Source organism: Danio rerio, chromosome 6, assembly GCF_052040795.2.
Source record: "Danio rerio strain M-AB ecotype USA chromosome 6, GRCz13ab, whole genome shotgun sequence".
Classification (NCBI taxonomy): Eukaryota; Metazoa; Chordata; class Actinopteri; order Cypriniformes; family Danionidae; genus Danio; species Danio rerio.
The window spans coordinates 62,337,501-62,365,000 of record NC_141026.1 but is presented as its reverse complement, the minus strand read 5'-3'; the positions used below and the strand labels follow the sequence as shown (position 1 = coordinate 62,365,000).

Genomic DNA, 27,500 nt, shown 5'->3' with positions numbered 1-27,500 from the left:
GCTCAGATGAACTTGAAGACTCTTATTACAAACAGCTTCAGTCAACACGAGAGAATCCAACACATACACACACACACAGGTCTGCATGCCTCTAGTGTGTGTGATAAGAGTTTGATTAAGCCATTAATCACATGTGTTTCATTAGCTCTGAACACCTCTGGCAGAAATAAAATAACACAGCCTTCCTAAAAACCACAATATCTGTGTGTGTGTGTGTGTGTGTGTGTGTGTGTGTGTGTGTGTGTGTGTGTGTGTGTGTGTGTGTGTGTGATCAGGTGATGCAGTCATTCATTCAGCACAAGTTCATTCATCTGAAAACAGTAAATGAATGAGCTGAAACCCAGACTGAGCAAAATCAGTGTCTGAAGCGAAGACAGCAGCTCAATAACACACACACACACACACACACACACACACACACACACACACACACACACACACACACACACACACACACAGGCGCAGGCCCAGCGCTCATCCCTCATCCAGAGCCGCTGTCATGATGGAGACTGATCAGTGAAGATGATCAGGACATAATCAGGTTTATAAGCCGAGCACTGATGATCAGATGAGGAGTTACTGATCAATGAATATGACAGTCACACACACACACACACACACACACACACACACGGTCAGCTGAAGCTACACGCAATAAAATGTCAAACAGACGCGAGACAAAGAGTGCAGCAGCTGATCTGGAATGATCGATCATCCTCATCGATTACTCACTTTCCGATCACCTCGCAGAGCTCGTACACATCCTCGAACAGCACGTCGTCGTCAGCCATACTCCCGTTACCGGAGAGCCGAAGATTGCCTCACAATCCGATGCTTTTCGCCCTCCGCCCCGCGACACCCGCAAATCCCCGGATTCCCGTCGACGACCACCGGAGATGTCCGTTACCGCGGCGGTCGGTCGGTTGGTGATAGGGAATCAGATCTCCGGTTTCAGATAATAATGTCAAAGTGACGCGAGCGGCCGCGGGAAAAACGCGCTGATGCGCCTCGCAGGATCCTGAAGAAAACGCGCTCAGAGCTGCTGCGGCTCCGGTTCCGGTCGGACGGCGCGCATGACTGTCCGTTAGACGCCCCGGTTCACGCCCTGATCATCCGTTACAGCGGCTCGGTGATAGAAAGCGGCGCTGCCCGACTAACGGTTTTCTGCAGCTCTCCGTTGCCTCGGTGTTTCTCCTCCTGCTCCGGTTCAGCGCCGCTCGCTCCGCCCTCTCAAGGTTATGAAGCTGCGGGACGGAGAGCCGCAATGGCCGCCGAGGTGCGCGCGGGGCCCCGGATGTTCCCGCTGACGCTCATCGCGCGCTTCGAGCCAAGATGTCTCTGGAAGGGCGCGCCTTCGAGCCCACGGCTCTCGGTTTCCTAATCTGCGCAGAGAAAAGCCGTTCTCTCGCTCGGCGGCCAATGGCGGCGCGCGTCGCCCTGCGTGCTGGTTGACCGTCCGATGACGTCAGAGCTCCTGCATTTCACGGATCCGTGTGTTTTCCTGCTGAATAAATGCTGCAGGAGGGCGAAACACCGAGAGCACGGCGGACTGACTGAAGACGAGCTGATCAATGAAGATTCACCCGCACAGATCAGCTCATCTAAACACACAGTCCATAGAAAACGGTCAGGCTGTCGGTGTAACCGCTAAAATAAACACACACATTCAATATCACTCATCTGTGTTGTGCTCATATTCACACGCACACAAAGACACACACACACACAGACTCTAGTCCTGTGTGAAAGCGGCTGCTCTTAATATTACACACTTAAACACACACCCACGGTCTCAGACACAGACAGATACACACACACACACACACACACACACACCTACACTGTCTTATATACAGTGGGCATGGGCCGGTAGAAGACTGAGGTGGTATAAGCATCCGGGTGTTGAGCTCACTGCTGTAAAATGAGCTTATATGTTTAATGTCTGGATAAAACACTGAAACTCTTGATCTCGATGTGTTATTTTGGGAAACAGTTATGATATTTATGAGCAGTAATCATGTCAGGCTGAATAACTCTGATCAGTCATGGTCTTCTGCTGTCTTCATTAGTTTCTAAAACACTGATCTCTTTACTATTTAACAGCATGTTGGATATGTGTTCTGCTGGAGACACTGCTGTCCTACAACACTTCCGACATGAGGAACACTGGCACACGCCTCAGGAACGCTACAGCAGATCATTGTGGCGGTTTCGAATCGTTGACTTCTCCAAACCGCGCTATACCTTCACAACGGTTATCATCCCGCGCCTAATATACACAGAGAAACTCTGACACACACACACACACACACACACACACACACACACACACACTGAACCCCTCTCAAATATATACACACACACCATCTCATACACACACACAAAAACAGAACACGGGCAGTCTCACACACTCTGGCCTGGTACACGCGTGGTCGTGATGTGAGATGTGGTCATGAACGTGCAGCTGATGGTTCAGTCGCTCTTCATCTCGGCTCTGCTGAATGATGATTCTCTGTCTGAAAACTCTGTTTCATGTTAATGTGTAGACATCACCAGCTCCATCACCAGCTCCACTCATCACCAGCTCCACTCATCACCAGCTCCATCACCAGCTCCATCACCAGCTCCATCACCAGCTCCACTCATCCCCAGCTCCATCACCAGCTCCACTCATCCCCAGCTCCATCACCAGCTCCATCACCAGCTCCATCACCAGCTCCACTCATCACCAGCTCCATCACCAGCTCCACTCATCACCAGCTCCATCACCAGCTCCATCACCAGCTCCATCACCAGCTCCACTCATCACCAGCTCCACTCATCACCAGCTCCACTCATCACCAGCTCCATCACCAGCTCCATCACCAGCTCCATCACCAGCTCCACTCATCACCAGCTCCATCACCAGCTCCATCACCAGCTCCATCACCAGCTCCATCACCAGCTCCACTCTTCACCAGCTCCACTCATCACCAGCTCCATCACCAGCTCCACTCATCACCAGCTCCACTCATCACCAGCTCCACTCATCACCAGCTCCACTCATCACCAGCTCCACTCTTCACCAGCTCCACTCATCACCAGCTCCATCACCAGCTCCACTCATCACCAGCTCCACTCATCACCAGCTCCACTCATCACCAGCTCCACTCATCACCAGCTCCACTCTTCACCAGCTCCACTCTTCACCAGCTCCACTCATCACCAGCTCCACTCATCACCAGCTCCACTCATCACCAGCTCCACTCATCACCAGCTCCATCACCAGCTCCACTCATCACCAGCTCCACTCATCACCAGCTCCATCACCAGCTCCACTCATCACCAGCTCCATCACCAGCTCCACTCATCACCAGCTCCACTCATCACCAGCTCCATCACCAGCTCCACTCATCACCAGCTCCACTCATCACCAGCTCCACTCATCACCAGCTCCACTCATCACCAGCTCCACTCATCACCAGCTCCACTCATCACCAGCTCCATCACCAGCTCCATCACCAGCTCCATCACCAGCTCCACTCATCACCAGCTCCACTCATCACCAGCTCCATCACCAGCTCCACTCATCACCAGCTCCATCACCAGCTCCACTCATCACCAGCTCCACTCATCACCAGCTCCATCACCAGCTCCACTCATCACCAGCTCCACTCTTCACCAGCTCCACTCATCACCAGCTCCATCACCAGCTCCACTCATCACCAGCTCCACTCATCACCAGCTCCATCACCAGCTCCACTCATCACCAGCTCCACTCATCACCAGCTCCACTCATCACCAGCTCCATCACCAGCTCCATCACCAGCTCCATCACCAGCTCCACTCTTCACCAGCTCCACTCTTCACCAGCTCCACTCATCACCAGCTCCACTCATCACCAGCTCCATCACCAGCTCCACTCATCACCAGCTCCACTCATCACCAGCTCCACTCATCACCAGCTCCATCACCAGCTCCACTCATCACCAGCTCCACTCATCACCAGCTCCACTCATCACCAGCTCCACTCATCACCAGCTCCACTCATCACCAGCTCCACTCTTCACCAGCTCCACTCATCACCAGCTCCACTCATCACCAGCTCCATCACCAGCTCCACTCATCACCAGCTCCACTCATCACCAGCTCCATCACCAGCTCCACTCATCACCAGCTCCACTCATCACCAGCTCCACTCATCACCAGCTCCACTCATCACCAGCTCCACTCATCACCAGCTCCACTCATCACCAGCTCCATCACCAGCTCCACTCATCACCAGCTCCACTCATCACCAGCTCCACTCATCACCAGCTCCACTCATCACCAGCTCCACTCATCACCAGCTCCACTCATCACCAGCTCCACTCATCACCAGCTCCACTCTTCACCAGCTCCACTCATCACCAGCTCCACTCATCACCAGCTCCATCACCAGCTCCACTCATCACCAGCTCCACTCATCACCAGCTCCATCACCAGCTCCACTCATCACCAGCTCCATCACCAGCTCCACTCATCACCAGCTCCACTCATCACCAGCTCCATCACCAGCTCCACTCATCACCAGCTCCACTCATCACCAGCTCCACTCTTCACCAGCTCCACTCATCACCAGCTCCATCACCAGCTCCACTCATCACCAGCTCCACTCATCACCAGCTCCATCACCAGCTCCACTCATCACCAGCTCCACTCATCACCAGCTCCATCACCAGCTCCACTCATCACCAGCTCCATCACCAGCTCCACTCATCACCAGCTCCACTCATCACCAGCTCCATCACCAGCTCCACTCATCACCAGCTCCACTCATCACCAGCTCCACTCATCACCAGCTCCACTCATCACCAGCTCCACTCTTCACCAGCTCCACTCATCACCAGCTCCACTCATCACCAGCTCCACTCATCACCAGCTCCACTCATCACCAGCTCCACTCATCACCAGCTCCACTCTTCACCAGCTCCACTCATCACCAGCTCCATCACCAGCTCCACTCATCACCAGCTCCACTCATCACCAGCTCCATCACCAGCTCCACTCATCACCAGCTCCATCACCAGCTCCACTCATCACCAGCTCCACTCATCACCAGCTCCACTCATCACCAGCTCCACTCTTCACCAGCTCCACTCATCACCAGCTCCATCACCAGCTCCACTCATCACCAGCTCCACTCATCACCAGCTCCATCACCAGCTCCACTCATCACCAGCTCCACTCATCACCAGCTCCACTCATCACCAGCTCCATCACCAGCTCCATCACCAGCTCCATCACCAGCTCCACTCTTCACCAGCTCCACTCTTCACCAGCTCCACTCATCACCAGCTCCACTCATCACCAGCTCCATCACCAGCTCCACTCATCACCAGCTCCACTCATCACCAGCTCCACTCATCACCAGCTCCACTCATCACCAGCTCCATCACCAGCTCCACTCATCACCAGCTCCACTCATCACCAGCTCCACTCATCACCAGCTCCACTCATCACCAGCTCCACTCATCACCAGCTCCACTCATCACCAGCTCCATCACCAGCTCCATCACCAGCTCCATCACCAGCTCCACTCATCACCAGCTCCACTCATCACCAGCTCCACTCATCACCAGCTCCACTCATCACCAGCTCCACTCTTCACCAGCTCCACTCATCACCAGCTCCACTCATCACCAGCTCCACTCATCACCAGCTCCACTCATCACCAGCTCCATCACCAGCTCCATCACCAGCTCCATCACCAGCTCCACTCATCACCAGCTCCACTCATCACCAGCTCCACTCATCACCAACTCCATCACCAGCTCCACTCATCACCAGCTCCACTCATCACCAGCTCCATCACCAGCTCCACTCATCACCAGCTCCACTCATCACCAGCTCCACTCATCACCAGCTCCACTCATCACCAGCTCCACTCATCACCAGCTCCATCACCAGCTCCACTCATCACCAGCTCCACTCATCACCAGCTCCACTCATCACCAGCTCCACTCATCACCAGCTCCACTCATCACCAGCTCCACTCATCACCAGCTCCACTCATCACCAGCTCCACTCTTCACCAGCTCCACTCATCACCAGCTCCACTCATCACCAGCTCCATCACCAGCTCCACTCATCACCAGCTCCACTCATCACCAGCTCCATCACCAGCTCCACTCATCACCAGCTCCATCACCAGCTCCACTCATCACCAGCTCCACTCATCACCAGCTCCACTCATCACCAGCTCCACTCTTCACCAGCTCCACTCATCACCAGCTCCACTCTTCACCAGCTCCACTCATCACCAGCTCCACTCATCACCAGCTCCACTCATCACCAGCTCCATCACCAGCTCCACTCATCACCAGCTCCACTCATCACCAGCTCCATCACCAGCTCCACTCATCACCAGCTCCACTCATCACCAGCTCCACTCATCACCAGCTCCACTCATCACCAGCTCCATCACCAGCTCCATCACCAGCTCCATCACCAGCTCCACTCTTCACCAGCTCCACTCTTCACCAGCTCCACTCATCACCAGCTCCACTCATCACCAGCTCCATCACCAGCTCCACTCATCACCAGCTCCACTCATCACCAGCTCCACTCATCACCAGCTCCACTCATCACCAGCTCCACTCATCACCAGCTCCACTCATCACCAGCTCCATCACCAGCTCCACTCATCACCAGCTCCACTCATCACCAGCTCCACTCATCACCAGCTCCACTCATCACCAGCTCCACTCATCACCAGCTCCACTCATCACCAGCTCCACTCATCACCAGCTCCACTCATCACCAGCTCCATCACCAGCTCCACTCATCACCAGCTCCACTCATCACCAGCTCCACTCATCACCAGCTCCACTCATCACCAGCTCCACTCTTCACCAGCTCCACTCATCACCAGCTCCACTCATCACCAGCTCCACTCATCACCAGCTCCACTCATCACCAGCTCCACTCTTCACCAGCTCCACTCATCACCAGCTCCACTCATCACCAGCTCCACTCATCACCAGCTCCACTCTTCACCAGCTCCACTCATCACCAGCTCCACTCTTCACCAGCTCCACTCATCACCAGCTCCACTCATCACCAGCTCCACTCATCACCAGCTCCACTCATCACCAGCTCCACTCATCACCAGCTCCACTCATCACCAGCTCCACTCATCACCAGCTCCACTCTTCACCAGCTCCACTCATCACCAGCTCCACTCTTCACCAGCTCCACTCATCACCAGCTCCACTCATCACCAGCTCCACTCTTCACCAGCTCCACTCATCACCAGCTCCACTCTTCACCAGCTCCACTCATCACCAGCTCCACTCATCACCAGCTCCACTCATCACCAGCTCCACTCTTCACCAGCTCCACTTGCTGGAGGAAAGATCACCGCATCATGAAGCTCTCGGCTCTAGTGAATCAGCAGTGTGTGCAGGGATCAACACAAGGATCTTTTCTGCTGGTCCAGATGGGTCAATAGTTCAGATTTGTACTTGCGCTGCCAATATTTCCACTGAACACACCAAAGAAAACCATTCTCACCCACACATTACAAACAGTGTCAACAAATAATGTCTATAATTACTTACATAGTGTATTTAAATAGGGCGGCACGGTGGCACAGTGGGTTGTGCTGTCGCCTCACTGCAAGTAGGTTGCTGGTTTGAGCCTTGGCTCAGTTGGTGTTTCTGTGTAGAGTTTGCATGTTCTCCCCGTGTTGGCGTGGGTTTCCTCCGGGTGCTCCGGTTTCCCCCACAGTCCAAACACATGCGCTATACGGGAACTGGGTCGGCTAAATTGTCTGTAGTGTATGAGTGAGTGTGTGTGGATGATTCCCAGAGATGGGTTGCGGCTGGAAGGGCATCCGCTGTGTAAAAACTTGCTGGATAAGTTGGCGGTTCATTCCGCTGAGGCGACCCCGGATTAATAAAGGGACTAAGCCGACAAGAGAATGAATGAATGAATATATTTAAATAGGGCAGCACAGTGGCACAATGGGTGGCACAATCGCCTTCCAGCAAGATCTCTGGTTCGAGCCTGGGCTGGGTCAGTTGGTGTTTCTGTGTGGAGTTTGCATGTTCTCCCCGTGTTGGTTTCCTCCGGGTGCTCCGGTTTCCCCCACAGTCCAAACACATGCGCTATAGGGGAACTGATCAACTACACTGGCCGTAGTGTGTGTGAATGCAAGAGTGTGCGGATGTTTCCCAGTACTTGGTTGCAGCTTGATGGTATCCGCTGTGTAAAACATATGCTAGAATAGTTGGTGGTTCCTTTCACTGTGGCGACCTCTAAATAATAAAGGGACTAAGCCAAAAAGAAAGTGACAGAATGAATGTATTTAAGTGAAGTTTATTCATGAAGTAATTTGGAGAGGAGCACGTGATGATGATTGAACACGGCTGGTTCTGCATTAGCATGCATGATCCACCAATCAGGCCATTCCTAACCCACTATAAAGAGTCAGGGGTTTTCACTACAGTCATCTTCGATTTGAAGAATCCCCCCTTCCACCCCTACCTCTTCACCTTTCCCTCCATAGGGCGGCACGGTGGCCCAGTGACTAGCACTGTCGCCTCACCACAAGAACGTCACCGTTTCTAGTCCTTCAACAGGCCGGTGGTCGTTTCTGTGAGTAGTTTGCATGTTCTTCCCGTGCTTGCGTGGGTTTTCCCCGGGTCCTCTGGTTTCCTCCCACATTCCAAAAACCTGCACAACAAGTAAATTGATAAATCTAAATTTGCAATTCAGGTAATCTTATAATGCAGCATATCTTTTAATAGCATTCAATGTTTAGTCATCAGCTCTTATCAAGGGGGAGTTGTCGAGATCTACCTGAGCTCAAGGCTCCCCTCTCTTCCTCCAAACGGGAGGGAGCCCAGGGCTCAAGAACCTTTGAGCTCAGGGCTCTCTCCCGGGACAGCATGCCAAACTTGCTTATAATCAATCATCAGCTAAGTGTGAACTCTTGAAATAATATTTAAAAATGTTAATGAGCAAAAACAAAACAGAAAGAGCAGCATGGAGCGTGTGACGGTGTTTACTGCAGTTCTAAATGATTTACCAATTAATCTCAGAACCCAGTTTAGACAACACCAAAAGCGGGATTTCTTTTCCCACATGAATCGCTGGACGTCTTATACTGCACTAATGGCAGGACAAACTTCCTCCAACTCTTAATGATTGGAGTCAGGACCTTCTGTACCATCTAACAATGAGAAGATCCGGTTCTCCTCCAAGGGTTTGTTACGACCCCTCATTCGAGTCGCAACAAAAGAGCTCAAACAAAATATTATAAATGCAACTTAATTATTATACAAAACTAATAGAACAACACATCAAGAAACAAACAAATGTCTAGAGCTGTGGTTCTCAAACTGTGGTGCGCAGGATTCCTTCTAGTGGTGCGCGGAGGAATGAAATATGTCATGTACATATATTTCAAAATTGATCAAAAATGATGTAAATAATATGCCATTTATGACATAGCCTGTATTTCTGAGGTCATCTGCCACATTGTTTTAACTGTGCAGAGGTGTAGCTGCTTTACAGGGTCTGCTACACTACTGTATTTCAACACTGCTCATTGTGCTGGTACATGGAGAGACTACTCTTCTCTGAGGTGGTGCTTGATGAGAGCGTTTGAGAACCGCTGCTCTAGAGGATAATAAAAAATAGCCAACTTGAACTACACATATAAATAATGCCAAACAACACCATACGGTTGCTGAAATTAAGAGATGGTCTTGACCGAGGACGCACTGCCCTTCAGAAGCTGGCACACACACCGGCATTTATAAGCTTTGAACTAATTGGGGAGCGACCAGGCAGCCAATCAGGATCTGCCACATCCAGACTGGAATCCAGGGGTCGTCACAGGGCTGCAGTCAGAAATGGGATCTTATTTGGCAGCCAGTGCTGACATACACACAGCTAATGCATCCAAACTTCATATTGTCAGTTTATTAGTTGCTCACACTGATTTTAACTCAATTTTTTTTTTTTTTTTTACTTTATTTTTATACATTAAAACGTTTTACAGAACAGAACATTCAGTGACAGCAGCGGTCATTAACAAAAAAAAAAATAATTAAATAAATAAAAAATTATAAAATAAAATAAAAAAAGACAGTAGCCGCAGATGTAAATAAAAAAAATTACAAAAAAAAAAACATACAATATTTTCAGTTTCAAAGGAGCTAGAAATACTATGTCCTATTCAGGTACAACGTAACAGGTGCCCATCTTTGTTTAAAAATATCCAGTTTTAGTTGAAGTTGAGCAGTCATATACTCCATTCTATATATACAATCAAGTTTTTCTATCCACTGTACTATTGTTGGAGGGTGTGGCTTCATCCAATTTATTGTTATGGTCTTTCTTGCACTTAGTAAAAGTATATGTAGTATATCTCTGGTTTTTATTATATTTATCCTGGGGTATCCCTTCAAGCAAGAAAAACAGGGGAGTAAAAGGTAGATCTACCTGCATAATTTTCATTATCTCAATCTTTACCCCTTGCCAAAATGCAAGTATCTTCGGACATTCCCAAAATATATGTGCGTGATTACCCACATTTCCGCAACCCCTCCAGCATTCCTCTGACTGTGGACGATTAGTATATTTGGAGACCATCAATGGTTATCTAAAAAATCTAATTTATGTTTTCCAGTCAAACTCTTTCCAGTTATGGCTGTTGATCCCCTTATGAGCTTCTGAACATATGTTTTCCCAAATATCATCCTCAATTTTTTCATTAAGTTCAGATTCCCATTTTTCTTTAATTTGAAGGGTGTTATCTGTTGAATCCAGAATTAGGCTATTATATATCTGTGATATGTGTCCTTTATGTAATCCTTTTTGTTTTTTTATATCAATAAAATCCTGTTCCACATTAGTTGGGACTTTTTTGAATATTTCCTTTTCTTTATGAGTTGTAATATAGCTTCTTAATTGTAAGTATCGAAAGAATTCACTTGACGACAACATAAATTTGTCTTTAAGATAAGAGAATGAGTGCATAGTGTTTTCATTAAATAACTGATCAATTATCATAAGTCCCTTATTGCACCATGTTATAAAAGTGGCATCCCATTTGGATGGTAAGAAATCAGGGTTATCTGAATTTAACTCTATTTAAATTATTTTAGTTCTTTATTTTACTTTGGCTAGGCCTCTCGTGACTCGTGTGTGTGTGTGTGTGTGTGTGTGTATATATATATATATATATATACAATAGATGAGTGAACATATAATGGAACTGTTCTCTACTTGTGTGTGTGTGTGTGTGTGTGTATCATGACATGATGTAAAACAGATCAGTAATGGCCATAACATGCTGTGTAGAATGGTGCAGTGGGGGGGGGGCTCTGTTGGAGCAAAGATCATTTATCTCTGATTTTCAAACACTTTTAAAATTGATGTTTTACTGACCAAAATGTTAATAAAAAGATCTGAACAAAAATAAATAAATTATTTAACAAAAGGTGTTCTCAATCAGGCCAGTAATGATCCCGTCTACTGTCCCAAACGGTTCTCCCGGGCCCCGGGCAGTCCTTACTCTTGAGCCCTGGTGTGTGTGTGTGAACATTATGATGTTCCTACATGATGTTTCTATTAAAGCATTAGTGTTCATCATCAGTGAGCGCGAGTCCAGTAAAGCACAGAGCAGTATCAGTAGTCATCACAGGGTTTATTCCAAAACAACAACAGAATCATGAACAGCACTGTCAGCACACACACACACACACACACACACACACACACACACACACACACACACACACACACACACACACACACACACACACACACACACACACACACAAGACAGCGTACAGTTACCCGTCATCAGGAGGAATATGGACACAGCCCACAGTCTCATATGTACATCTCTATAAAGTGCAGGAGTAAATTATCTGAACAGAGCCGCGAGTGTGTGTGTGTGTGTGTGTGCGTGTAATATATTGCTGGATAACTAATTAAGTGCATGAACTGTCCGCACACACACACACAGCTTCCTTCAGTGTGTGCTGAAGCTCCAGACTGCGGTTCTACCAGGTGGGCATCATGTCAGGGAACCAGACCCGGCCCAGGTGTTTGGACACCTCCCAGTGTATGTCGTCCAGGCCGTACCTGCTGTCGGGCACCAGCACCTCCTCCATGATGGAGAGCTGCGAGAGGCGACGGCCGCACATCTTCACGAACTCCACGAAGGCGCTGCAGGACACCTCGCACTCGCCCAGCCCCACGGCCGACAGCTGACGGCAGCGCTCCGCCATCCGGATCAGCTCCTCGTCCAGCGGCCGCAGCCCGTTAGCGCACACCACCAGCTCCACCAGCCGCGGGCACGTCAGCCCCACGCGCCCCAGCACCTCCTTACTGACGGAGCGGCCGAAGTACAGGTGCGTCACCGGCACCTCGTGCTGGAAGAAGGGCCCGAACTCATCCTCGTACAGGAAGAAGTACATCACCAGGCTGAACTTGGGCGAGTGGCGCACCATGGCGTCCCAGCTGCTCTTCTTGATGGAGTGGAAGTGCTGGCCCGGGTTCTCGCTCACCACGTCGATGCGCAGGTGCTCCAGGTGAACGTGACGCTCCGACGACAGCGCTAGCAGAAGATCATCGCTCAGCAGGTGATAGTTCAGCGCTAACTCACGCAGACCGTGACACTGATCCGCCACACACAGGATACCTGCACACACACACACGCACACACACACCTGTTAGGAATGTGGTTTCCTTAAGCTGCTTCTTAAGGCTGCTCTTGTTATAGTGAAGCGTCTATATTGAGATCTCTCTGTGCTGAATCCTGCTGTTCACACACACTGCTCAGTCTGTTACAGGAGTAAATCAGATTATCAGCACAGATGCAGGTGAATATTGCAGTCAAAACATCTGTCATTATTAATATTTCACACGTGCCGTGTGGCAGACACCAGCCTGTTTCATCAGAGGTGCAGTGTGTGAGTTTGACACCCGGTGGTTGAGCTAGGTATTGCACTCCTGGATTAAAACACATGCAAGCGCAGGTTGCCAGATTGAGGCCAACAGAAGTGAGCGTCCTGTTTTTTAGAGTTCAAACATAATAATTTAAACATAATAATCAAAAACTACAGCACAGCTGGCAATAAAAGGATCTTTATATTAATGTGAGGCGGCTGCTAATCATCTCCTGATTATCCGCTCAGGGTTTACAGCTTTATCGTTATTCTTTAAGAACTGTAGTTTACTTCCTTATATTAGTCAGTGCTTTCCTAATATTATTTTCCTTGTTAAATATTTGTCATTCATATAAACATATTAGCTACACCCCTCGCAGATCAACGTTGTAAATGCAGATTTTCTAGAGAACGCTTTACAGTAATATCTTTGTGCACATACAATACATCAGATTATTCAGTACTGAAGCAAATGTGGAGCTAATCTAACAAAAAATAAACAGTGAAAAAACCAGAACACCCAAATCAACCTGTTGGGGAAAATATAAAGCACACTTCTGAATAAACAGGAGAGAAAATCAATCAACAGAAACATTCAAAATACAGAAATGTAGAGAAATGTTGTAGTTTGTATTTTTTTGTTTGCAATAACTTATTTGCAGTTAAATGTATATGTTATTCTGTTCTTAAAGATGTTTGGGGTGTGTGTGTGTGTGTGTGTGTATATATATTAGGCAAGTTATTGTATAATGATGGTTTGTTCTGGAGACTATTGAAAACACACACACATATATATATATATAATTTTTTTTCACTATTAAGTGACTATAAAAGTTTCATTATTATTCAGAGGTTACGTGAATTAAAATGACTTTAAATTACAGCAGGTGAATGTTAATATTACCTAAATTAAGCTTGAACTTAGCCTGAGAGTTAACCTGCCCTGGATCAGGCTACTTCATTCATTCATTCATTTTCTTGTCAGCTTAGTCCCTTTATTAATCCGGGGTCGCCACAGCGGAATGAACCGCCAACTTATCCAGCACGTTTTTACGCAGTGGATGCCCTTCCAGCCGCAACCCATCTCTGGGAAACATCCACACACACACACACACACTACGGACAATTTAGCCAACCCAATTCACCTGCACCACATGTGTTTGGACTGTGGAGGAAACCGGAGCACCTGGAGGAAACCCACGCGAAGGGAGGGGGAACATGCAAACTCCACACAGAAACACCAACTGAGCTGAGGATCGAACCAGCGACCTTCTTGCTGTGAGGCGACAGCACTACCTACAGCGCCACTCCTTCGCCCCAGGATCAGGCTAGTTTCCTAGTAGTGCTAAAATGCAGAGGTGCTGAAATGTAATTGGCTACACTGCCAGTGGGCGGGTTAAAGAGACCAAAACAAAGACAGCCGCTCCGGCACGCAACACACATGACCACAGCAGAAGATCTGACTCCAGGGGTCCGTTCTTCGTACGTGGATTACTCAGTTAGCTGGATTTGGATATTGACGATTTGACATGATCCAGGATCGTTTCGTTCTTCAAAGCTGATCCGAGAGTTGTTGTCATGGAAACAGATCTGCTAGGTCAAACCTGATCGGGAGCAGGTTCATTCATATAAACAGGATTAGATCGGCTTAGTTCAAGCAAAGATAATACAGAAAGTATGTTCCCAATTCTGATATTTTCTTACAGCAGTAGTTATATACACTTGGGAAAATGGTACATATTTTTCAACTATATATATTAAGTTATAGTCATTAATAAAATAAATAAAGTTATACATATTAATAAAACTTATGCAATCTGCACCCTGGAAATGAAAGTACAAAGACTGCCACCTGCTGGTGCACAGAGAAAACTTATTGATATGAACTTTTTAGATCGCTTTAGTACAAATTGTGTATGATAGAAATGCAGAATATGTGACTTAGTTTAAAGTAATAATACATTTATGCAGTCATAAACTTGTTTTGATAGTTAATATGACGGTGATTTGATGCTTCACAAAAGTTGCAGACGCCTTTACCAATATGAAAATGCTTTTGTAAACAACCAGTTATTCAATACACCAATTAAAAAACGGCTTCTATAATAAAGGAAATCTTTTCTAAATGTAGAACTAAATACATTGATTTGCATTGAAATGCATGATGAATACTCTCGACACATGAAAGTGTAAAGCCTGCAGCTCACAACAAATGTGAAGTTACTGCGTGTCATATTTAACAAACCGTTTACTGCTAATTTGATGTAATTTTGCTCACATGGATAATTGAATATTAATCAGATGATGTCATCACGCTGCTGTGCCGTCAGCCAATCGTTGCATTGCTGATCATGATTTGGAGGATGGATAGATCTGTCCTTCACAACACACACAGCGATCTCAGATCAGTTCATCCAGATATTCTAATCTGATTCGCGAACTTGTTTGGAGAACCTAATTAGCCAGAGATCAGTTATCAAGATTAAAAGATCCAGGATCTGCCAAATCATCTTAGATCATTTAAGTGATGTACGAAGATCTGACTCCAGCATTGTGTTTCAGATAAACAGGAGTGTTCACTGAGCATGATCTGACTATCTGCACACACATGATGCTGTTTATATGAGGCGAAGAGTCCAACACTGACACACAGCAGCTTTAACATTCATCAGCAGAATAGTTCTGATTCGGTCTGTCGCGATGAGGAATTCTTATTTTGTGGTGAAATGGTTGCGATAAGCAATATTATTGTCATTCTGAGATTCTTTTATGCCACTGATTATATAATTATTGTATAACAGCACAATAATGCAAACAGTCATAAACACTTTAAACACTTCTCATAATTAAGATCATTTAAATTCTGTAATTTACTGTAAACAGATTAGTGTGCTATTATATACACTATTAAATGCCCTATTAAGTAATTGTCCAATTATAAACCGACACCGGTGAGGTAGAACATAAATGTCATTGTAAAATGGCTTTAATGTTATTTGTGATTGTGTGTATATATATATATATATGGCAATGGCAAAAATGACTGAGGTCATCTGCAATATTGCACGATAAGTCGATATATTGATTACTGTGACAGGACTAGTTTTAATAAGTGATTTCTGATAATGACAGCACACAACATGAGACTAGATATTCCTCCAGACACTGGGATTCAGTGTACAGTGACATTTCAAGGCTTCACTAGGGTAATTAGGCGAGGCATAGGAGAACTGCTTTTATTCCAGCCAAACTCTCTGCAGAGACTAAACACTGCAGGAAACACTGTGCACACGTCCTGGCTCTGCTGAACATCACTTGGGGAATGGTTGTGAGGAGATCTATAGCGCGAGTGTGCCTTCAGTAGTGCATGTGCAGATGATTTGAGCTGAGGATTTACTGTAGTGACGCTGCTGTGTTCAGACGGTCAGCTGACCTGCGGGAGACACGTGTGGACAGCTGCTCATCTTCAGCAGCTTCAGCGTGTCGCTGTTGTTGGCCACCAGCACCTTCAGCGAGGGGTCGTCCACCGGCGTGTCGTCGATCTTCAGCGAGGACAGGGATTTGGAGTTGACGAACACCACGGTCAGCGCAGAGATGAAGTGAGACTGAACACAACAGCACAGTAAGATCAGCCATCACATCACGGCAATGACCCTAAACACAGATCCAGCACTCCTCATACAGCAGAGCTGCAGGTAACCATCCACCTCCATTATAGGAACGACTAATACTGTGTGAGTCAGTGGTTACAGGTTTTCAGCATTCTTTGAAATCTTCTTTATTATTCCACAGAAGAAAGAAACTTTTAAAGGTTTGAAAACACTTGAGGGACAGTAAATAATTACAACTTTTTCAGTTTTGGGTGAACTGACCCTTCAAAACCCCACTGAAGCTCATTCTGTTCAGCAGAACATGCTCTAGCCTCAATATATTATGACAATATATAAGACAGATATGCATGTGTGTGTGTGTGTGTGTGTGTGTGTGTGTGTGTCATACTTTGGGCAGCTCCATGAAGGAGGGTCGAGCGGTGGAGATGAGTCCCAGAGTCTTCAGAGAGCAGTTGACCAGCTGAGAGAGGATATCACACGCTGCCTCTGCAGACTCAGTGCTGCTGTCCACCTGAACACACACACACACACACACACAGGAGTAAATGTAGGTTGTGTAAGCTGTGTGTGTGTGTGTGTGTGTGTGTGTTCTCACCTTGAAGCTGACGTACTGCAGGTGGTTGGCGTGCCGTTTGATGATCTGCTTGATCAGCTCGGGGTGTGTGGCCTGCAGGTAGGAGCTGGCCGGCTGGTTGAGCTCAAACTCGAAGCACCTCCAGAGCTCGGGCATGTGGAAGGCCTGGTTCCAGCGGTGGCACACCTGCGAGGCGATCGCCCGGTCCAGCAGCGGCAGGTACTGCAGGATCTGCAGGAGGATCTCCTGGGGCAGCTGACCCCAGTCCACAGGTCCGTCTCCGTCCTCAGAGTCGCAGCGCAGCCGCTTGCAGAGCTCAGGGTCTCCGGGGCCGCCGCCGGGCTCCGCTTCATCCACACGCTGCTGACCGCGCTTCATTCTGGAGGAACACGGCTCAGGTTCAGCACTACTTTACTTCTTTAAACCGTTACGAGTTTCTCTCTTCTGTTAAACACAAATGAAGATACTTTGAAGAATGTTGGAAACCGGAAACCATAAGACAAACAAATACTGCAGCGGTCAAAGGTTTCAGCTTTCTTCAGAACATCTCCATTCATGTTCAACAGATTTCGTTAATGTCTTCAACTCCTCGAGGGAGAGTAGATGCGCATTTCTGGGTCGCTTTAAACAGTGTTAAATAGGGATTCCTGTATTCACACGGTTTTAATCACCAGCAGCCACTAGCATGTGGTTCAGGACAGCGGACATACAGGGCTCTGTTCTTCATACCTCACTTAAATGATCTAGGAGGATTCAGCAGATCCTGGATCTGTTCATCTTGATAACTGATCTCTGGCTAATTTGTCAACAAACAAGTCTGTGAGTCAGATTAAAGTGTCTGGATGAGCTGATCTGAGATCTGTGTGTGTTGTGAAGGACAGATCTATCCATCCTCCAAATCATGATCAGCAATGCAGCCATTGGCTGACGGCACAGCAGCGTGATGACATCATCTGATTAATATGTGAGCAAATTTAAATAAAATTAGCAGTAAACTGTTTGACAGATCTGAAAAGCAATAACTCTCCTCATTGGTTTGGGGCTGTGGGCATTTGTTGAATAACTACATTAATTTTGTATCTAAAAAGTATTTTGATATTGATAAAGATGTCTGCAACTTTTAAAAAACTATTTTTAAACTATTATACTTTTTTAAACGTCGAGTATTGTGCTGTACACGTTTGTATCTAAAAAGTTCATTTCAATAAATGTTCTCTTTGAGCCAGCAGGTGGCAGTCTTTATACTTTTATTTCAGAGTGCAGATGGCAGAAGTTTTATTAATATATATATATATTTTTTACTCTCTCTCTCTCTCTCTCTCTCTCTCTATATATATATATATATATATATATATATATATGTATATATATTTTATATATATATATATATATATATATATATATATATATATATATATATATATATATATATATATAATTAAACATATATACATTTACAATTTTCCCAAGTATATATAACTGCTACTGTAAGAAGATATTCAGCATTCAGTACATATTTTCAGTGTTATCTTAGCTTGAACTGACCTGATCTAATCCTGTTTACATGAGCTGCTGCTCCTGAGCAGGTTTGAGCTCCAGAACTGTTGCTATGACAACAACTCTCAGATGAGTTTTGAAGAACGAAACGATCCACGTATGAAGAGCAGAGCCCAGGAGCAGGGGTCAAGAGTGTAAATTAAAACACTAATTAAGAATTTAGTGAATTTTCTCTGAAGATACTGGATATTCTCGTCTCTGAGTCAACACATTTAAACTATCTTCAAAATCATTACAATACATACCAGAAAACACTGTGATATCATTTTAAGTCCATAACACCCATTCCTAAATCTGAGACCAGTGTTCAGTATCGATCACACACACACACACACACACACACACACACACAGCAGAAGTGAAGTGTGTATCAGCAGTGAGGCTCCAGTTTTTCCAGTTCAGTCGTGTGCTGTTACAGTAGAGCTCACTCATCAAACAAAACATGATGACTAACACCAACTTTCTCACACACACACACACACACACACACACACACACACACACACACAAATGACATGTGAACACACCCTACATGAGTCCCTCACTGATGAGTCAAGCCAGAGAAACACTGGACAGATAATGATATAGATGAGACACCTGCATCAACAGCTGGACTCGCAATAACATCACTACACTTCACCTTATTCAGGACACACACACACACACACACACACACACACACACACACACACACACACACACACACACACACAATGCTGCTGGATGTGGCGCACTGCTATTTTCCTGTTATTCTACTCTACTGTTTATCTACAGTCATGTGTAACGGTGGTCAGCTAGTAAGTGCTGTGCAGGTAACCTCACTCCTCTGCTCTAAGGACCGACCCCCATGCGGAAGGTTTCCGGTTCGATCCCAGCTCGGAGCGGGTTGTGTGGCGTAGAAACAGCGAGGCTACACATGATCACACTAGTGTTAAGAGCGAGTAGTTTACTGATCAATATTTATAGTCATTTCTCCCAGAGATAATTAAATCAGTAAATCCAAACCCACCGTGCAGAACACAAGAGGCCTTTATACTCACCATCATTAACCATTTCTGGAATAAACAGCTCATAAATGAACTCCATTCACACTATCCAGTGCACACTTCTCTTACAGTAGTGTAGTAAACTCTAGCTCAAATGTAGTACATACTCCAGTAGTAATTAACCTTTGCTCATTATGAAGATGATTAGTGAGGACAAAGCAGCACTTCATCATCATCATCATCATCATCAGAGAGCTGCATTAGAGATAACTCATGACAGACCTCTGCTCATCTCCTGCTGAGGACTCCTGCCAGCACACAGACATGAGGACGTGTGTGCGACTCTACAGGTGGTTTGTCAAGTCCACTCACTAGAAACAGAGAGTTTATTAACATGCAGTTACAAACGCTACAGTCACGTGGCCGGTTATTGTGGTCACGTGCAGCTGAACAGCGTCAGAGCAGCTTGAACATTCCGCTAAGCATCTGCGGGAAATCAATCTGCGAAAGATAGCTCACGATAAATCTGAACTGAAGCACAATCCTCATCTGCAGTGTGTCTCCCGGTGTTTATAGGAGTGTGTGTGTGTATACCTGTGTGTGTCGCTGCTCGTCTGGATCTCCGAGGATCGTCTCTTCAGCCCGGGCCCGCGCTGGAACTCTTCATCCGAGCGGCGGAACCGAATCCGGTCATTGGCTCTCGGTTGGTGCGGTGGCGGCGGGAGGATCGACGCGCTCGGACGGGAGGCTCCGGTGAAGCTCGCTTCGAGTGTTTCTCCGGGAGTTTTTTGACCTAGTTAACGTTTCTCCACCGAGAAGCGCCCGTTCGCGGAAAATGGCGAAGTGTTGTGTTAGAGTGAAGCATTCTGGGAATATTTGAGCGCAGTGCACACATGCGGCCGCTAGAGGCCACACTACCACAGCACACTAGTGTTAAAGGGGCCGTTCACACAACAATGAGAAGTGCTCACTGTTCACTCTCCCTCAAGTGTTCCCTACACACCTATACGAGCTTCTTTCTTCTGCTGAACACTGGATATTCTGAAGAAAGCTGCAAATCTGTAACCATTGACTTCCACATAAGAAGTTAACAGATATCTGTGTTCAAGCTTTCAGAGTTGAGTTAACAATGACAGAACTTAAATTTTTGGGCAAACTAAACCTATTCTCATTTGAAGAATAGATTTTAATGTGTATACATTTTACAGAGCTTGGAATAAACTGTAAATTCAATATTTCAGCTTAATTGCCATGGCAACATGTCCAATTTTAACCTAACAACAGAACAACCCCTGCATCACACCTGTCATCCCGTACCATACCTGTGTGAACACTTGATCATCAGACGGAATTACCACTGCAACTGAACTGAACTGAACTGAACGCACGTCTCAGCTCATATTTCATGGTGTTTTCATCATTAATTCTGTTTATTTTCCTGTTTAATTACTGAAAGCTGCATGAGAGAATAATAAACCAGCAGGAATAGCAGTGTGCGTGCGTGTGTGTGTGTGTGTGTGTGTGTGTGTGTGTGTGTGTGTCAGTAATTGTATTTCAGTGGTCATTAATAAGTGTTTTATGTGTGTATGTTGTTGTGCTGTGGGTGTGGAGACGCTGGAGGCTATCAGACGCTCACAGAAACACAGATATCATGCACACACACGCAATTATTTGATATAAACACGAACTCTCCATGACAGAGGATGAAGGAGGAGAGCAGTCCAGTCCGGTTTAATGAGTGTGGAGAGCAAAGACCGTCTCAACTCATCTAGAGGAGTTTATTAAACTGTGGCACTATTCAGAAAACACACACACACACACACACACACACACACAGAGCGAAACATCTAGAAACACATCTTATTCCTGGAGATATTCACAAGCGGATTATTCTGAGGCAGTGAAATCTGTAGAGGAGCGCCGTGACGTGACGGTGTTGGTTCTGCTAGTCGTCCTGGGCCCTCTGCCGCAGGCTCCTGGGTTTGCCGTTCTCCGTCTTCCTCTTCCTGAAGGAGGCGCCGGCGCTGCTGTCGGCCCCCAGAGAGCTGATGCTGCGCTCCTTAAAGCTGCGGGGGGACGTCTGCGGGGCGGCTGCGGGACTCTGAACACACACCTCCACCTGCGGCAGCTGCAGGTCCACACTCTCACTGCACAACACACACACACACACACACAGTTAATAACACACACTCATTGCAGGGAACAAACACAATAACACACACAGGAGTAATCTACCCCCGAGGCCTTGGGTAAGTTCTAGCCCTCAATAACCCTCATGGTATGACCCTCGTTCAGGCGTCGAGGCTGAGGGACTAGTCATGAGCCAGAATAACAGCAAGTCTTACTATGGGTCGGGCTGGATCTGGATCTGCTCCCAGGCTCCGTATGGATTGGTGGTTCTGGCTCTCTTCACCGGCCTCACCTCCTGCACCACCACTGGCTCCACCACTGCAGCTTTCTCCACCTCAGCCTCCGACACGCCGCTGTCCTCCTGCTTCTGCTCTCCGCCCGCTCCATCATCAGAACTCTTCTGTTCTGCACCGTCTGCTGGAGTCTGAGACGGCTCTTCTTTTCTCTTCTGTGAGATCAGAGACACACAAACACACGGCTGAGTCTCTGGATGTGTGTGTGTGTGTGTGTGTGTTTTTAGTAGTGTCGTGTACTCATGTGCTGTTCTCTGATGAGTCCAGCTTCACTGTCTTTCCCAGAGTTACGGTGTGGAGAAGCCCCACAGAAGCGGCCCACCCAGACCACTGATGCCCAGAGTCAAGCATGGGGGGGTCCCTGATGGTTTGGGCTCAATATCATGGCATTCCCTAGACTCAATACTGGTGCTAAATGAGCACTGGGTCACTGCAAAGGACTACCCAACCATTCGGGAGAACCCATGTGACCCAATGGGTCAACCATTGTCCTGAAGGCGGTGGTGTGTGTCAGGATGATAATGCAGTGATACACACAGCAGGACTGGAGACAGAGCGGTCTAATGAACATGACAGTGAAGTTGAACATCTGCCATGGCCTGCACAGTACCCAGAACTTAACATTATTGAGCACTTTGGGCTGTTTTGGAGCAGTGAGTCAGGACAGGTTTCCCTCCAGCAGCATCAGCAGTGACCTGAACACTATTCTGAAGAAGAACCGCTCACAACCCCTCTGACCACTGTGCAGGACTCTCTAGTGAAAGTCTCTAGTTCGAGCCCTGGCTGGGTCAGTTGGTGTTTCTGTGTGGAGTTTGCATGTTCTCCCCGTGTTGGCTTGGGTTTCCTCCGGGTGCTCCGGTTTCCCCCAGTCCAAACACATACACTATAGGGGAACTGATCAACTACACTGGCCGTAGTGTATGAGTGTGAATGCAAGTGTGTGCAGGTGTTTCCCAGTGTTGGGTTGCAGCTGAAAGTGTAAGTGCTGGGTAAGTTTGCAGTTCATTCCACTGTGGAAAACCCTGATTAATAAAGGGACTAAGACATAAGGAAAATGAATGAATGATGACTATATGTGTGTGTGTGTGTGTGTGTGTGTGTGTGTGTGTGTGTGTGTGTGTGTGTGTGTGTGCGTGCGAATGTGTGTGTGTGTGTGTGTGTGTGTGCGATTGTGTGTGTGTGTGTGTGCGAGTGTGCGAATGTGTGCGAGTGTGTGTGTGTGCGTGTATGTGTGTGTGTGTCTCACCCTGAAGCTGATCTTGGGGCCGCTGCTCGGTGTGTTGTCGTCTGCTTCTGCTGTGTCCTCAGCTTTGTCTTCAGCAGTGTGTTCCGGCTGTGCGGGAGAGGAACGGTCCAGCGCTGCGCTCTCCGTCTCTTTACGAGGAGAATCGACCCCAGGAGGAGACACGTCGTCTGAACTCAACTCCTCCGGCTTTTCCCAGCTGGACTCTGGAGGAGGAGGGAGATCAGACTCTCTCAGACCAGCAGACGAACACGTGTACAGTCAGACAGGGCGATGCGCTCACTGTGCTCAAACATGACGAGATTTCACCTGATGTTACACGATAGAGTCTGAGGGGCGGCCACTGTGCTGGACACTCACAGCTTTAACAGCACACTACACTACACTACACTACACTACACTACACTACACTACACTACACTACACACTACACTATACTACACTACACTATACCACACTACACTACACTACACACTACACTATACTACACTACACTATACCACACTACACTACACTACACACTACACTATACTACACTATACCACACTACACTACACTACACACTGCACTATACTACACTATACCACACTACACTATACTACACTACACACTACACTATACCACACTACACTATACTACACTATACCACACTACACTATTCTACACTACACTATACTACACTATACCACACTACACTATACTACACTACACTATACTACACTACACTATACTACACTATACCACACTACACTATACTACACTACACTATACTACACTATACCACACTACACTATACTACACTACACACTACACTATACTACACTATACTACACTATACCACACTACACTATACTACACTACACACTACACTATACTACACTATACTACACTATACCACACTACACTATACTACACTACACACTACACTATACTACACTATACTACACTATACCACACTACACTATTCTACACTACACACTACACCATACTACACTATACCACACTACACTACACTACACACTATACTACACCATACTACACTATACCACACTACACTATACTACACTACACACTACACCATACCACACTATACCACACTACACTATACTACACTACACACTACACTATACTACACTATACCACACTACACTACACTACACACTGCACTATACTACACTATACCACACTACACTATACTACACTACACACTACACTATACCACACTACACTATACTACACTATACCACACTACACTATACTACACTACACACTACACTATACTACACTATACCACACTACACTATACTACACTATACCACACTACACTATACTACACTACACACTACACTATACTACACTATACTACACTATACCACACTACACTATACTACACTACACACTACACTATACTACACTATACTACACTATACCACACTACACTATTCTACACTACACACTACACCATACTACACTATACCACACTACACTATACTACACTACACACTACACTATACTACACTATACTACACTATACCACACTACACTATACTACACTACACACTATACTACACCATACTACACTATACCACACTACACTATACTACACTACACACTACACCATACTACACTATACTACACTACACTATACTACACTACACACTACACTATACTACACTATACCACACTACACTATACTACACTACACACTACACTATACTACACTATACCACACTACACTACACTACACACTGCACTATACTACACTATACCACACTACACTATACTACACTACACACTACACTATACCACACTACACTATACTACACTATACCACACTACACTATACTACACTACACACTACACTATACTACACTATACCACACTACACTATACCACACTACACTATACTACACTACACACTACACTATACTACACTATACTACACTACACTATACTACACTACACACTACACTATACTACACTATACTACACTATACCACACTACACTATTCTACACTACACACTACACCATACTACACTATACTACACTATACTACACTATACCACACTACACTATACTACACTACACACTATACTACACCATACTACACTATACCACACTACACTATACTACACTACACACTACACCATACTACACTATACCACACTACACTATACTACACTACACACTACACTATACTACACTATACCACACTACACTATACTACACTACACACTACACTATACTACACTATACCACACTACACTATACTACACTATACTACACTATACTACACTACACACTACACTATACTACACTATACTACACTATACCACACTACACTATACTACACTACACACTACACTATACTACACTATACCACACTACACTATGCTACACTATACTACACTATACCACACTACACTATACTACACTATACTACACTATACCACACTACACTATACTACACTATACCACACTACACTATACTACACTATACCACACTACACTATACTACACTATACCACACTACACTATACTACACTATACTACACTATACCACACTACACTATACTACACTATACTACACTATACCACACTACCCTATACTTTACTACACACTACACTATACTACACTACACACTACACTATACCACACTACACTATACTACACTACACACTACACTATACTACACTATACCACACTACACTATACTACACTATACTACACTATACCACACTACACACTATACTACACACTGCACTATACTACACTATACTACACTATACCACACTACACTACACACTACACACTACACTATACTACACTACACACTACACTATACCACACTACACTACACACTACACTATACCACACCACACTACACACTACACTATACCACACTACACACTATACTACACACTGCACTATACTACACTATACTACACTATACCACACTACACTACACACTACACACTACACTATACTACACTACACTATACCACACTACACTACACACTACACTATACCACACTACACTACACACTACACTATACCACACCACACTACACACTACACTATACTACACTACACTATACTACACTATACTACACTATACTACACTACACTATACTACACTACACTATACTACTCTACACTATAATAGACTACACTATACTACACTATACTACACTATACTACACAATACTACACTTCACTACACTATACTATACTACACTATACTACACACTACACTATACTATACACTACACTATACTATACTACACTATACTACACTACACTACACTAACTGCTGAAAATCAGTCATGAGCTATGAGGATGATGAGGATGATGATGATGATGATGAGTGGTTCTCACCGCCGCTCTCAGTGTTGTAGTAGTATGTAAACCCATCAGGACTCACAGCCTCCATCCATGCACTGCCGGACGACTCCTGCTGTGTATACACACACACGTACACACACGCACACACGAGGTTAAACATGTAAACAGTCAGTACAATAGCCTAGTGGTTAGTGCACAGACATACAGAGCAGCTGCACTTCAGGGCGTCCCGAGTTTGAATCCTGACTCGAGGACATTTCCCGAGCCTACCCCGTCTCTCAATCCCACTTCGTTTGCTGTCTAAAATACTGTCCTATCCTCTCAATCAAGGCAAAAAGGCCAAAAATAAAAAATAAACATGTAAATACACCATCAGACAGCGCTTCACCTGTGTTTGTCCTGCGGTGGATGATACACACTCGTCCACAAAGCCATCTGGTTTCTCCCACTGAGACTCTAAACACACACACACACACACATACACACTGTTATTGGTGGTTTATGAGGACTGTGGGAAACACCCGCTAAGTTTGATTTGAATAGTTTTAAATTACAAGAACACAGCACATGTCCTCATTATACACGTGTCCTTATAAAACACACACACACTCATACGCACACAGACACAGTGAGATCACAGATATGTGTGTGTGTGTGTGTGTGTGTGTGTGCGTGCGTGTGTTTGCGTGTGTGTGTGTGTGTGACCTGCAGTGAGTGTGTTGTAGTAGTAGAGCAGGCCGTCGGCTGTGGTTCCGCTGACCCAGGCCTGCGTCCGGCTGCTGCTGCTGGGGTCCGAGCGGGGCTTCACCGCACTGGGCTTCAGCTTCTTC

At 46.1% G+C, this 27,500-nt stretch overlaps 3 protein-coding genes and 1 long non-coding RNA gene across 30 annotated transcripts in view; 1 reads left to right on the top strand and 3 right to left on the bottom strand.

The window, feature by feature from the left end:
• caskb (calcium/calmodulin-dependent serine protein kinase b) overlaps nt 1–1,202 on the bottom strand; it is a 75,944-nt gene extending 74,742 nt beyond the window's left edge. For 16 of the 17 annotated variants that reach the window (XR_015492452.1, XM_087254787.1, XM_087254788.1 and 13 more), the window contains exon 1: nt 733–1,202. Coding sequence is in view for 12 of the 17 variants with exons in the window: in XM_087254779.1 (XP_087110905.1) it covers nt 733–791 (59 nt within the window). In the remaining 5 variants the exon portion in view is untranslated. The remainder of the gene's footprint in view (nt 1–732) is intronic. The other variant, NM_001142376.1, reaches the window with a different exon arrangement.
• Nucleotides 1,203–11,659: 10,457 nt separating this feature from the next.
• Nucleotides 11,660–20,508, bottom strand: fbxl3b (F-box and leucine-rich repeat protein 3b). Of its 3 annotated transcripts, none has more exon segments than NM_001442043.1 (5): nt 11,660–12,682; nt 16,363–16,534; nt 16,929–17,051; nt 17,136–17,493; nt 20,252–20,508. In NM_001442043.1, coding segments are annotated over 4 exon segments (1,293 nt in total). In that variant the 5' UTR covers nt 17,493; nt 20,252–20,508; the 3' UTR covers nt 11,660–12,041.
• Nucleotides 12,951–20,507, top strand: LOC147843725 (uncharacterized). The gene is made up of 3 exons (XR_015494443.1): nt 12,951–14,400; nt 15,479–16,907; nt 19,446–20,507. It is a non-coding gene; the product is annotated as an uncharacterized LOC147843725 (long non-coding RNA).
• Nucleotides 20,509–21,382: 874 nt separating the features above from the next.
• Nucleotides 21,383–27,500, bottom strand: part of wbp4 (WW domain binding protein 4) — an 8,593-nt gene continuing 2,475 nt past the window's right edge. For 2 of the 9 annotated variants that reach the window (XM_087255617.1, XM_087255615.1), the window contains exons 5-10: nt 27,376–27,500; nt 27,059–27,126; nt 26,704–26,779; nt 23,327–23,529; nt 22,003–22,235; nt 21,383–21,804 (exon numbers count right to left, since the gene is read on the bottom strand). The exon at nt 27,376–27,500 is cut by the window's right edge and continues 52 nt beyond it. In XM_087255617.1, coding sequence (XP_087111743.1) covers nt 21,603–21,804; nt 22,003–22,235; nt 23,327–23,529; nt 26,704–26,779; nt 27,059–27,126; nt 27,376–27,500 — 907 coding nt within the window. In that variant the 3' untranslated portion in view covers nt 21,383–21,602. 9 annotated transcript variants of the gene reach the window in all.

What these genes read in the sequence shown, in the direction of transcription:
- fbxl3b (XM_087255497.1), bottom strand. Translation starts at nt 17,492, where the DNA reads ATGAAGCGCGGTCAGCAGCGTGTGGATGAAGCGGAGCCCGGCGGCGGC. An exon ending in TGCAGTACGTCAGCTTCAAG is followed by an intron (nt 17,052 to 17,135) that starts GTGAGAACACAC and finishes GTGTGTGTTCAG; the next exon opens with GTGGACAGCAGCACTGAGTC. An exon ending in TCCACACGTGTCTCCCGCAG is followed by an intron (nt 12,683 to 16,362) that starts GTCAGCTGACCG and finishes GTGTGTGTGCAG; the next exon opens with GTATCCTGTGTGTGGCGGAT.